The sequence below is a fragment of the Mixophyes fleayi genome, chromosome 10, assembly GCF_038048845.1.
Source record: "Mixophyes fleayi isolate aMixFle1 chromosome 10, aMixFle1.hap1, whole genome shotgun sequence".
NCBI lineage: Eukaryota > Metazoa > Chordata > Amphibia > Anura > Limnodynastidae > Mixophyes > Mixophyes fleayi.
Genome location: NC_134411.1, coordinates 24,921,370 through 24,935,609, shown reverse-complemented (window position 1 = coordinate 24,935,609; position 14,240 = coordinate 24,921,370). Strand labels below are relative to the sequence as shown.

Genomic DNA, 14,240 nt, shown 5'->3' with positions numbered 1-14,240 from the left:
AGCAAACAGGGCTCACTGTATGAAGGAAATAGTGACAGTGTGTATGACTGTACGGTGTGAGCTGAACAAAGCCCATCAACACTTGTCCAGCAATCACTGACAGTAAATACAACTGACACTGAAGGTATAACATGCACAGTACATGTGTGTATGAGGCCTGAGGAATAAATATAAGAATAGAGTGTACAAGGTGATACACAATAGAAGCTGCGCTTAGGCCTGGCTGTGGTTAGTGTATGGTGGGTACTGGGAACCAGATCAGTGTCCTATAACATGTCAGGATTCATCTCCCACTAATACCCCCTGACAGGGCCGGCACCATCTAACCCCATTATAGAGCCTATACCCCCTATGTGCCCGCACAGGCCCCGGCTACCCCGGGGCCTCCCCTCCCCTCCCCTCCTCTCCCCTCCCCTCCTCTCACACCCCGGCAACCCCGGGGGCCTCCCCTCCTCTCAAACCCCGGCAACCCCGGGGCCTCCCCTCCTCTCACACCCCGGCAACCCCGGGGCCTCCCCTCACACCCCAGCTACCCCGGGGCCTCCCCTCCACTCACACCCCGGCTACTACCAGGCCTCACCCTCCGAGCCAGAGCCGGCCTCCTCCCGAGTGGCTGCTCGCGGCCCCGGCGGTGACAGCTGAAGAATAGGCCTCCGGCCCGACACCGCCCGCGTCTTCTTCCCCATGAGAGCGCAGGGAACTGCTCACCCTCAGGGCGCGGACGTAACACGTCACTACTAGAGCGCCCACCCACGTCACGGGGAAAGCACCGTTGCGAAAGGGCAGACGTTACGTGACGTCACCCAGGCCCGCCCCGCACGTCTCTGTAAGACAGCTGCTGCCACATAAAGGGTTGTTAAGAACAGCTAGCAGGCCTGGCTAAGCCGTGGTTCTCCAGGTGAAACTACAACCCCCAGCATGCTTTGCCAATAAATAGCCAGCCCATAGCTGGCAGGGTTTGCTGGGATTTGTAGTTTCACAACACCTGGAGAGAAACAGGTTGGCCAGGCCTGCAACTAAACTGTAAAATTTCAGCGCAGACATCTCTTTTTGTCGCTATGTGCTTATAATTACACAACTACAACTGGGTTTACTGGAGCTATGGATTAAGATGGTGACTTCAGCCCATGGGTGTAGATGAATGTTTGGAGGGAGTTCTTTGTTAGGTTTTGATTGGATCTAGTAGTGTGTTTAGTTATATACTGAAACAAAAGTGGTCCAAAAATGTTGATATTAGCTAAAGCGTGGGGAGGGCTGACTTGCAACAGTGTTCCCTACTATGTGGGAGGGGGTACAGCATTTTATTATTTATTTATTTTAAAAGGACTTGATTCATCCGCCACTACTTCAGGAGTTGGGGGTTCTAGAGAAGAAGTTCAAAAGAATAATTCTGTAGAGGTCATAGGTTAGACTTTGATGTGCCTCTTTTATGGTTTACCACACTGCATTTTTTCAGAGCATTTTCCAAACCGATCTACTGAGCGTTAATTTAACAGGTGTTGTTAAAGACTTTGAGAGGGTACCTGGAAATGCATTTGGTGGAAAACTGGCAAACTTGCACATAGAGAAGCATCGTGGGTCTGCTGTTTTTGTAATTTGTAAATGGCCCGTAGAGTTGCTGAGTGCCCCTAGCTTCTAGAGAAAGCTGCCATGTGTACTTCCCACAGGAGATTGTTGGCCTTATTTTGTAAAAATCGTGTCAAACGTCTATAATGTGTAGGCATGCTGATCGGGACTTCAGTGGTTGGTAAAATTGCTAACGATATCGCATCGAGAGAAATTTCCTGTAGTGTGTACCCAGCCTTATTCTTTACCACTATTGTCCAATTAGTTTTAATGAAAGATCTATAAAAATGTTGCTGTAATAACTTTAAAGAATGAGGCACATAGTCATGGCTAAAAGTTTTGAGAATGACACAAATATTTTGCACAAAGTCTGCTGCCCCTGTTTTTATTATGGTAATTTGCATATACTCCAGAATGTCATGAAGAGTAATCAGATGAATTGCAATTAATTTAAATGTCCCTCTTTGTCATGACAATGCATTTTATCCCAAAAACAACATTACCAATCCATTTCAGCCCTGCCACATGCCAACCAGATGTGGGTGCAAATCATGGTTAAATTACTGCTGCATCTCTCTGCTCCCATGCCCCTCCAAACTTCTTGAAAGAATTGCCTACACTCGCCTCATACGTTTCCTTTATGCAAACTACCTAATGGATCCTCTTCAATCACTCCACAGAGACTGGGCTGACCAAGGTTGTCAATGATCTGATCACAGCTAAAACTAAAGGTGATTATTCTTTTCTAACTCTCCTGGATCTCTCTACTGCATTCAACACTTTTGACCACTCTCTCCTCATACAATCCCCTCCTATATGTTAGACTGATCCTCCGAGTCCGCGAAAACATAGTTCCCATTTAGTTTCATGTTGGCAGTTCTAGCTGGCAGAGGTTGGGAGGAGGGTGTTATAAAGAAGTGAAATAAGGCTCTTATAGGAGGGACTGTAGAGACATATCTTCTAATGTGGAGCGCAGCCTATTGGAAATACAGTCTTTGACGGATTGATAGAAATGGCTTATCTGGAAATACTGGTGGGATCTTCCCTTTGAGAAACCAGACCAGTCATTTAAATCAGAGAACTGGGGACACATTCCTAATCTCAGTCATTTAGGAATATCCCCCATTTAGACCCATCAGGTCCAATTGGGATTAGAGGCCCAGAGTTAAGGTCAGGTTGCACCACAAGGGAAATTATAGGAGAAGGAGACAGGGAAAGCTTATAGGTCTTATTACAGCAGGACGAAATAACTATGGACAACCAAATGACTGGATGGGATTGGATTGAGAAAGGCCTCTGGGTTGTGACAACCAGAGCAATACGTTGATGGACCAGCTAAATTGTGTAACCAATTTTTGTATGGAGAAGAGACCTAAAAGAGGAATGTGGCAGGGACCCCTTGATGGGCAATGTTTGGAAGAGGTACAGCAGACTCAGCAATATATTCAGCTTCATGGAGGTAATATGGTCAATCCAGGAAATATTCATATTGTTCCACATAAGGGCTGATGGTTTGCTTGGCAGAGAGACCCCACTCGGTAAGGAAAATAACCAGATACTTAATCTTGCTGCTCTGCCATTTGATGGGGAAATGGAGCTGCATGAGCAGTTTTTTTTAGAGAGCCGAGAACTACTGGATCTAAAAAAACATTTGAGAGGTGTCAAAGATGTTTTATTTTGGATGAAGACAATTTATTAATATGAAAATATTTACATTGTTTTATCTTATTTTAGTATATCATTTATATATTTTTTTTTTTTAACTCTATTTTCAACAACAACATGAGATACAAACAGTATACAATGGGGATGCCTTGAAGCTATATTCAAAATAGAACAGTAGAAACATACAAAGTGAGAACACGTAAAGTAGTCTAACATAGCAAATCCTAAGTCCACACTAGTATATCATTTATATTTGATGTGGTTTAATTATGTCATGTTATATTATATAACCCTTTCGTGTGAGCTGATGAAAAAGGATATGAACAGGAATGAAGGAGTTATTCAAAGAACATATGTTTCCAATCAAGAGATTTTTTTGAACAAAGACTTAAACAGAATTTCTTCAGAGTTTTAATATGGGAAATGGCATTCTGGGCAAGATTCTTTGCTAAAAAATAGTCTGTTTGAGCACCGTTGGCCAAGACCAGATTGAGGTGGCCCCAAACGGAAGAGATACCCGAGATCTTGGTTAATTGGAGTCCTGAAGTTGAGTGAGAAGCGATTGAATTTGATACTAACTAATGTTATAATCATATATTTTAACTGCAAATTAACAATCTTTCTTCATTTCTAGCCACAATACTAATACATTTCCCTCTGATTGCAGCCTTGTGGGCCTCCCACACAACGGAGGGGCCTGATCGGGGAATTGAGGGAGAATGCCATTCCTGACAATTAGATGGACTGAGCAGGAGCAACTTCTTAAGGCGCCAAGATGACTTATTATAGACGTCCACTTATATGTTGCTCTTATACAGAGCTCGCTCCAGGTGAAGGGATGCACCTCAGCATTAGATTTTTTTAGGTGAGCCGGCAGTCTATAGATTATGTCATTACAGGAGTACACACCGTAAAGGTGCGACTAAACAGCATAGCCGCTGTCTGAACCATTCACCACCCTCCACCTGGGAGTGCAATGGGGGAGAGGAAGCGGCATGTAGGGAAAGTTGTGGAAGAGATTCTTGTTTAGGGGGACATACAGGGACGCCAACAACTTTACAGTGCAATACCTGAGAACAAAGACATCATAGGCCTACTCCAATAAATCAAAGGTGATGAAAATACACAGGAATCCTAGATTGTGGTCAGCGTGAGCTGCAGATCTCAATGGTTACACCTTTTAGGGCTGTGGTCAGCTCAATTTTACTTTTGCTAGGTGTCACTTGCCTGGTATTCCTGGTGTTGGGAGTCGGGAACAGAGGCCTAGATGGCTTTGTGGAACTATGTCCAACAGCGGTGTGGATCTGACCTCCTGCAGGAATAAGCCACCAGTCAGAAGCTGGAGTTAGGCCTCAGGTGGAAGTGGAGATGGTGTTGTCCCAGGCAGTAGTAGGGGCCCTGTCAAATGGAATTCTTTTCCTTTGGCCTAAAGATGTTGCCTGATGATGTCAATGTCTAGCAGTGGCAAGTGTGTTGGTGAACAGATGAGGATTCAGTTAGATCAGTGAACTGCACCAGCAGAACATGTCCGTACAGAATGGCTGCTAAAAATAATAGGGTGGACTTGGCATCTTTAATTACCACACAAAATAACCCATGTATAATGCATCCATTGCCTTTTTGTACATTACAATTTCCATGCTCTTTTATGGCAGTTCTCAGCCCAAGTTATGGATATTCTTTTCCACCTCTAGTAAATGATAGGCGAGACATGACAGACTGGAGAATGTGGTATATAAACTGCACTGTGCTGGGATTCTCAAAATTGTCCCATCTAGAGAACTAATGCAAATGCAGCATTTCTAATGCATGTTCCTTCCGAATGCTGGATTGCACAAAGCGTAATAAGAGCACTGCATCCAAAGCAGAGGAGAGAAACGGATTTTGAAAGCACCTCTGAACATAGCCTTCTTAGATATTTAAATACATCCACTGTCTATTGCAAAGATGACTCGTCCCTTCTAAATGGACATGTATAGCTACTTAATTCACCAATTTAGAGACCATGATGTTCAATGTGTGATGCCTAAAATGTCTGAATTTTGCCCATCATTGCTTTCATAGCCTTGGTATAATGTAAACTAAAAATAAAACTCAATAGGCAACAATAATAGATATTGTCTGTAAAAAAAAATTGTGTACACAATAGAGCTTTGTAGAAAATATTTTATTTTTATTTTACAAAAAATAACTGATTGCGGTATTCTGTTGGGAGTTACAAATTTAGTTACAAACATGGCTTCATCTTGGGCAGTCGTATTTCCAATACACCACTGGGGCTAGCTTCTGTGAAGGGACAGCAGGCGTGTGGTGGAGGTCTGAAGTTTGTTAAAGTACTCGTCAAGCTTGGCTTGAAGCTTCTCAAGTAGCTATTAAGAGACAAAACAAGGTGCGGCGTTAAATGACAGTTTGCAGACACACAAATAGGAAAACATCCAATACTTTCTGTTAATCATGTATTTGAGTTATCTACAATACTTTGTGCTGCAATTTGCATACACCAAAGACGACAATTTCTTGAAGAGATACGTTCAACTTAAAAAGTAAATGTCACCTTCAGATAAATAACGTGTAGGCTTGTATATACTTACACTACTGGATCTATTTGTGACTACATTGGTTAATGGCTTCATGCTGTGCAGACATCAGTTGTTTATTTATTTTTGCCCTGGGCAACACATCTCTCTGTGTTACGAGCCGCGGCAGTGCCCAGCCGCCGCGACTCACTCACCCGCGTCCCGGCCGTCGCCATGGCGACCGGGACGTCATTTCCGGCCATAACCCGGCCGTTGCCGGGGCAACCAGCAGACGCTTCAGAGCTGCGTCCCGGCAATAGGAGGAAGCCGGGCGCAGCGATTCTACAGCCTGTGGGCTAATTAAATAGGGGCAGATCATAGGAGGCAATTACAGGCATTAGCCTGCAACTGTGCAGGCCAGGGACAAGCCCTGATTGGCTCTATTAGTGACTGCTCTATTAACCTGCAGGAGTGTGTTCAACCTGTGATTGGTTCAGCTGGGTATTTAAGGCAATGAGGTCTGCTGCCTCATTGCCGGTTATAGCTTCTGTGCTCCAGTCTGCTGACCTGCTTGTTCCAGTTCCTGTATCCTGTATCTACGTTTGACTTCCCGTGTATGACCCTTGGCTTCGTATTGGACTTCGCTTGTGTTTCCTGTGACCCTGATCCTTGGCTTGTTTACCCGTTCTGCTACTTTGCCTGTGACCTCTGACCTCAGCTTGTTCATCATTACTGTTACCTGCTGCCGGCCTTTGACCTCTGCGTGGACCTGACTCTTCTTGCCTGGGTTCTCCCCAGCCGGTACACACTTCACGACCCTCTGTCAGTCTGCAGCCCAGTCTGTCCCCACCATCAGGGGCTCCAGTGAACACCTGACTGGCAGAGTAGACTCCGGGTTGTGTTGTGCCAGCTGGAGGGGTTCCTAACATTATAACCGGCCCACTCACGGAGACAAGATTAGGATGGATGCAAGTGGATCCACACCGTCTCCGGCACAAACCCTAGCAGGCCATGTTGAGTCTTTGTATCAGATGATGCAGGGATTGGCTGAGCGTATGTCTGTTCAAGAAGAAGCCACAAAAGCTTCACAATCTCCTCCAGATCCCATCTGTGAGCCCAAAATGAATTTACCGGATCGGTTCTCCAGAAATAAAACCTTGTTTCGGAACTTCAGGGAGAGCTGCAAGCTCTATTTTCGGATGAGACCCCGCTCCTCCGGTTCAGAGCAGCAACGAGTTGGGATTATTATTTCCCTTCTACAGGGTGACCCCCAGTCTTGGGCGTTTTCTTTGCCACAGACCAGTCCGGCCATGCAGTCCGTAGACTCCTTCTTTGAGGCATTGGGTTTACTGTACGATGACCCGGATCGAGTGGCCTCCGCGGAAGCTCACCTACGGTCCTTGAAACAAGGCAGACGGTCGGCAGAAGAATACTGCGCGGAATTCCGTAGATGGTCACCTGACAGTGGATGGAACGACCCTGCCTTACGTAGTCAGTTCCGTGTCGGCTTATCTGAACAGATTAAAGATTCGCTAGTGCAATACCCGTCTCCTAGCTCTCTGGAGGATCTGATGCACCTCTCCATTAAAATTGACAGGAGATATAAAGAGCGGAAAACTGAAAAGGAAACGTCATCACCTCCATCCGCCTTCGTTCCTATCTCCCAGGATGGTGAGGAACCAATGCAATTGGGAGCATACCGTCTTTCCTCTGAGGAGAGAGACAGGAGACGGTCACAAGGCTTATGTTTATATTGTGGCGCAAGAGGCCACTTCTCCCGTTCTTGCCCAAACAAGTCGGGAAACGAGCATGCCTAAGGAACGAGGGGAGAGTTCACTTAGGTCTACAAATTGTCTCCCAGAAAAATGCACTATTGGTCCCTGCACAGCTCACGTTCAGTGCTCGTTCTACGAAACTATCAGCCTTCATTGACAGTGGAGCTGCTGGCAACTTCCTTGACATCGAGTTTGCCCGCTCTGCTGGGATTCCGCGGATTAAACTCCAATCTGCCATTACGGTATGTGGCTTAGATGGTAGTCCGTTGCCAGGAGGCAAGATTACTTGGGAGACCCCACCACTACAGTTGAACGTTGGCGCTCTCCATTCGGAATCCATAGTCTTACGTCTTATCGAATGTCCATCGGTTCCTTTAATTCTGGGCCACCCTTGGCTATCCTGCCATAACCCCGTCATGGATTGGGCAAAAGGAGAAATTGTCCAGTGGAGCCCCCATTGTACACAGTCTTGCTTGACACTACCTCTACGTATTATTCAGTCTATTCCGGAGCAGCTCCCTTCTCAGTATCATGACTACTGGGATGTTTTCTCCAAAAAGGCTGCTGACACACTACCACCGCACCGCAATTTCGACTGTGCCATTGAGCTCATTCCGGGCTCTAAATTACCCAAGGGACGCTTGTATCCTCTCTCCGGTCCAGAGACCAAATCCATGCAGGAGTATATTGACGAAAACTTGGAGAAGGGCTTCATCAGGCCATCCAAGTCCCCAGTAGGAGCAGGGTGTTTCTTTGTACCCAAGAAGGACGGTGGACTCAGACCCTGTATCGACTATCGAGGGCTGAACCTTATTACGGTTAAGAACACCTACCCCCTTCCCCTCATCTCCGTTCTTTTTGATCAATTAAGAGGAGCCACTATCTTCACAAAAATTGATCTTCGTGGAGCCTATAATCTCATACGTATTAGAGCAGGTGATGAGTGGAAGACGGCGTTCAACACGCTCTCGGGCCATTACGAATACCTGGTCATGCCGTTTGGCCTGAGTAATGCTCCTGCCGTATTTCAGGATTTGATTAATGAGGTGTTACGTGAGTTCCTGGGACACTTTGTTGTTGTTTACCTTGATGACATCCTCATATATTCAAAATCGTTGTCTGCGCACCAGGGTCATGTCAGACAAATCCTACAGAAATTACGGGAACATCACCTCTACGCGAAACTCGAGAAATGCGAGTTCGAGGTCCAGAAGGTATCCTTCCTCGGTTATCTAATCTCCTCAGAAGGTTTCTCCATGGACTCCCTACAGACATCGTCTCCGATCGGGGTTCCCAGTTCATAGCGCAGTTCTGGAGATCATTCTGTACCCTCCTGGGAATCAAGGTCAGTTTATCATCTGCATACCACCCTCAGTCAAATGGGCAGACTGAAAGGGTTAACCAGTCCTTGGAGAAGTTCTTGCGATGCTACATATCAGAGTTCCATGACAACTGGTCCTCCTTGTTGCCCTGGGCAGAATTTGCCTGTAACAACTCCTGTCACTCATCCACGAAAACCTCTCCGTTCTTTTGCAATTATGGTTTCCACCCCAGATCTAACTCTTTGTATTCACTCCAGTCCGTTGGTATCCAGGAGATCCGTTCCACTGCCAGGGATCTCAGAGTTGTCTGGAAGAAAGTACATTCATCTTTAAAACATGCCTCACTTATTGCAAAAAAAAATTCGGACCGACACCGTACCCCCTGCTCCCTTAAGGTTGGCCAGAAAGTCTGGCTGTCTACAAAAAATATCAGGCTCAGACAACCTTGCAAGAAATTGGGCCCTAAGTTCATCGGGCCGTTCCTTATCATCAAGCAGGTGAACTCCGTCGCATTTAGGTTAAAAATTCCAGGCTCGTTAAGAATTCCAAACACCTTTCATTGTTCTCTATTGAAGCCAGTGCTTTATCCTGGTCAAGCCCAGTCTTCAAGTGTGCCTGGGAGAGGTCCCAGTGGGCCACAAAAATTCGTGATTCAAAAGGTCCTTGATTCTAAAAATGTTCAAGGACAGGTGCATTTCCTTATACAATGGAGGAATCGCGGATTAGAAGAGCGATCTTGGGTTCCGCGGAGACAACTCCATGCCCCAAAGAAACTGAAGGAGTTCTTCAAAAAATTCCCTAGGAAACCAGGATGTCGGGGTCCCTCGACCCCTCCTCAAGGGGGGGGTACTGTTACGAGCCGCGGCAGTGCCCAGCCGCCGCGACTCACTCACCCGCGTCCCGGCCGTCGCCATGGCGACCGGGACGTCATTTCCGGCCATAACCCGGCCGTTGCCGGGGCAACAAGCAGACGCTTCAGAGCTGCGTCCCGGCAATAGGAGGAAGCCGGGCGCAGCGATTCTACAGCCTGTGGGCTAATTAAATAGGGGCAGATCATAGGAGGCAATTACAGGCATTAGCCTGCAACTGTGCAGGCCAGGGACAAGCCCTGATTGGCTCTATTAGTGACTGCTCTATTAACCTGCAGGAGTGTGTTCAACCTGTGATTGGTTCAGCTGGGTATTTAAGGCAATGAGGTCTGCTGCCTCATTGCCGGTTATAGCTTCTGTGCTCCAGTCTGCTGACCTGCTTGTTCCAGTTCCTGTATCCTGTATCTACGTTTGACTTCCCGTGTATGACCCTTGGCTTCGTATTAGACTTCGCTTGTGTTTCCTGTGACCCTGATCCTTGGCTTGTTTACCCGTTCTGCTACTTTGCCTGTGACCTCTGACCTCAGCTTGTTCATCATTACTGTTACCTGCTGCCGGCCTTTGACCTCTGCGTGGACCTGACTCTTCTTGCCTGGGTTCTCCCCAGCCGGTACACACTTCACGACCCTCTGTCAGTCTGCAGCCCAGTCTGTCCCCACCATCAGGGGCTCCAGTGAACACCTGACTGGCAGAGTAGACTCCGGGTTGTGTTGTGCCAGCTGGAGGGGTTCCTAACATTATAACCGGCCCACTCACGGAGACAAGATTAGGATGGATGCAAGTGGATCCACACCGTCTCCGGCACAAACCCTAGCAGGCCATGTTGAGTCTTTGTATCAGATGATGCAGGGATTGGCTGAGCGTATGTCTGTTCAAGAAGAAGCCACAAAAGCTTCACAATCTCCTCCAGATCCCATCTGTGAGCCCAAAATGAATTTACCGGATCGGTTCTCCGGAAATAGAACCTTGTTTCGGAACTTCAGGGAGAGCTGCAAGCTCTATTTTCGGATGAGACCCCGCTCCTCCGGTTCAGAGCAGCAACGAGTTGGGATTATTATTTCCCTTTTACAGGGTGACCCCCAGTCTTGGGCGTTTTCTTTGCCACAGACCAGTCCGGCCATGCAGTCCGTAGACTCCTTCTTTGAGGCATTGGGTTTACTGTACGATGACCCGGATCGAGTGGCCTCCGCGGAAGCTCACCTACGGTCCTTGAAACAAGGCAGACGGTCGGCAGAAGAATACTGCGCGGAATTCCGTAGATGGTCACCTGACAGTGGATGGAACGACCCTGCCTTACGTAGTCAGTTCCGTGTCGGCTTATCTGAACAGATTAAAGATTCGCTAGTGCAATACCCGTCTCCTAGCTCTCTGGAGGATCTGATGCACCTCTCCATTAAAATTGACAGGAGATATAAAGAGCGGAAAACTGAAAAGGAAACGTCATCACCTCCATCCGCCTTCGTTCCTATCTCCCAGGATGGTGAGGAACCAATGCAATTGGGAGCATACCGTCTTTCCTCTGAGGAGAGAGACAGGAGACGGTCACAAGGCTTATGTTTATATTGTGGCGCAAGAGGCCACTTCTCCCGTTCTTGCCCAAACAAGTCGGGAAACGAGCATGCCTAAGGAACGAGGGGAGAGTTCACTTAGGTCTACAAATTGTCTCCCAGAAAAATGCACTATTGGTCCCTGCACAGCTCACGTTCAGTGCTCGTTCTACGAAACTATCAGCCTTCATTGACAGTGGAGCTGCTGGCAACTTCCTTGACATCGAGTTTGCCCGCTCTGCTGGGATTCCGCGGATTAAACTCCAATCTGCCATTACGGTATGTGGCTTAGATGGTAGTCCGTTGCCAGGAGGCAAGATTACTTGGGAGACCCCACCACTACAGTTGAACGTTGGCGCTCTCCATTCGGAATCCATAGTCTTACGTCTTATCGAATGTCCATCGGTTCCTTTAATTCTGGGCCACCCTTGGCTATCCTGCCATAACCCCGTCATGGATTGGGCAAAAGGAGAAATTGTCCAGTGGAGCCCCCATTGTACACAGTCTTGCTTGACACTACCTCTACGTATTATTCAGTCTATTCCGGAGCAGCTCCCTTCTCAGTATCATGACTACTGGGATGTTTTCTCCAAAAAGGCTGCTGACACACTACCACCGCACCGCAATTTCGACTGTGCCATTGAGCTCATTCCGGGCTCTAAATTACCCAAGGGACGCTTGTATCCTCTCTCCGGTCCAGAGACCAAATCCATGCAGGAGTATATTGACGAAAACTTGGAGAAGGGCTTCATCAGGCCATCCAAGTCCCCAGTAGGAGCAGGGTGTTTCTTTGTACCCAAGAAGGACGGTGGACTCAGACCCTGTATCGACTATCGAGGGCTGAACCTTATTACGGTTAAGAACACCTACCCCCTTCCCCTCATCTCCGTTCTTTTTGATCAATTAAGAGGAGCCACTATCTTCACAAAAATTGATCTTCGTGGAGCCTATAATCTCATACGTATTAGAGCAGGTGATGAGTGGAAGACGGCGTTCAACACGCTCTCGGGCCATTACGAATACCTGGTCATGCCGTTTGGCCTGAGTAATGCTCCTGCCGTATTTCAGGATTTGATTAATGAGGTGTTACGTGAGTTCCTGGGACACTTTGTTGTTGTTTACCTTGATGACATCCTCATATATTCAAAATCGTTGTCTGCGCACCAGGGTCATGTCAGACAAATCCTACAGAAATTACGGGAACATCACCTCTACGCGAAACTCGAGAAATGCGAGTTCGAGGTCCAGAAGGTATCCTTCCTCGGTTATCTAATCTCCTCAGAAGGTTTCTCCATGGACTCCCTACAGACATCGTCTCCGATCGGGGTTCCCAGTTCATAGCGCAGTTCTGGAGATCATTCTGTACCCTCCTGGGAATCAAGGTCAGTTTATCATCTGCATACCACCCTCAGTCAAATGGGCAGACTGAAAGGGTTAACCAGTCCTTGGAGAAGTTCTTGCGATGCTACATATCAGAGTTCCATGACAACTGGTCCTCCTTGTTGCCCTGGGCAGAATTTGCCTGTAACAACTCCTGTCACTCATCCACGAAAACCTCTCCGTTCTTTTGCAATTATGGTTTCCACCCCAGATCTAACTCTTTGTATTCACTCCAGTCCGTTGGTATCCAGGAGATCCGTTCCACTGCCAGGGATCTCAGAGTTGTCTGGAAGAAAGTACATTCATCTTTAAAACATGCCTCACTTATTGCAAAAAAAAATTCGGACCGACACCGTACCCCCTGCTCCCTTAAGGTTGGCCAGAAAGTCTGGCTGTCTACAAAAAATATCAGGCTCAGACAACCTTGCAAGAAATTGGGCCCTAAGTTCATCGGGCCGTTCCTTATCATCAAGCAGGTGAACTCCGTCGCATTTAGGTTAAAAATTCCAGGCTCGTTAAGAATTCCAAACACCTTTCATTGTTCTCTATTGAAGCCAGTGCTTTATCCTGGTCAAGCCCAGTCTTCAAGTGTGCCTGGGAGAGGTCCCAGTGGGCCACAAAAATTCGTGATTCAAAAGGTCCTTGATTCTAAAAATGTTCAAGGACAGGTGCATTTCCTTATACAATGGAGGAATCGCGGATTAGAAGAGCGATCTTGGGTTCCGCGGAGACAACTCCATGCCCCAAAGAAACTGAAGGAGTTCTTAAAAAAATTCCCTAGGAAACCAGGATGTCGGGGTCCCTCGACCCCTCCTCAAGGGGGGGGTACTGTTACGAGACGCGGCAGTGCCCAGCCGCCGCGACTCACTCACCCGCGTCCCGGCCGTCGCCATGGCGACCGGGACGTCATTTCCGGCCATAACCCGGCCGTTGCCGGGGCAACAAGCAGACGCTTCAGAGCTGCGTCCCGGCAATAGGAGGAAGCCGGGCGCAGCGATTCTACAGCCTGTGGGCTAATTAAATAGGGGCAGATCATAGGAGGCAATTACAGGCATTAGCCTGCAACTGTGCAGGCCAGGGACAAGCCCTGATTGGCTCTATTAGTGACTGCTCTATTAACCTGCAGGAGTGTGTTCAACCTGTGATTGGTTCAGCTGGGTATTTAAGGCAATGAGGTCTGCTGCCTCATTGCCGGTTATAGCTTCTGTGCTCCAGTCTGCTGACCTGCTTGTTCCAGTTCCTGTATCCTGTATCTACGTTTGACTTCCCGTGTATGACCCTTGGCTTCGTATTGGACTTCGCTTGTGTTTCCTGTGACCCTGATCCTTGGCTTGTTTACCCGTTCTGCTACTTTGCCTGTGACCTCTGACCTCAGCTTGTTCATCATTACTGTTACCTGCTGCCGGCCTTTGACCTCTGCGTGGACCTGACTCTTCTTGCCTGGGTTCTCCCCAGCCGGTACACACTTCACGACCCTCTGTCAGTCTGCAGCCCAGTCTGTCCCCACCATCAGGGGCTCCAGTGAACACCTGACTGGCAGAGTAGACTCCGGGTTGTGTTGTGCCAGCTGGAGGGGTTCCTAACACTCTGTAGGTATTTT

General features: G+C 47.6%; 2 protein-coding genes across 3 annotated transcripts in view; both read right to left on the bottom strand.

Annotated features, from left to right (window-relative positions):
* The window catches only part of FNBP4 (formin binding protein 4), a 29,648-nt gene extending 28,901 nt beyond the window's left edge, over window positions 1-747 (bottom strand). For both annotated transcript variants that reach the window (XM_075188081.1, XM_075188082.1), the window contains exon 1: window positions 581-747. In XM_075188081.1, the coding sequence (XP_075044182.1) occupies window positions 581-686 (106 nt within the window). In that variant the 5' untranslated portion in view covers window positions 687-747. The remainder of the gene's footprint in view (window positions 1-580) is intronic.
* A 4,632-nt stretch (window positions 748-5,379) lies between these two features.
* Window positions 5,380-14,240, bottom strand: part of NUP160 (nucleoporin 160) — a 40,187-nt gene continuing 31,326 nt past the window's right edge. The window contains exon 36 of the mRNA XM_075188079.1: window positions 5,380-5,600. Coding sequence (XP_075044180.1) covers window positions 5,511-5,600 — 90 coding nt within the window. The 3' untranslated portion in view covers window positions 5,380-5,510. The remainder of the gene's footprint in view (window positions 5,601-14,240) is intronic.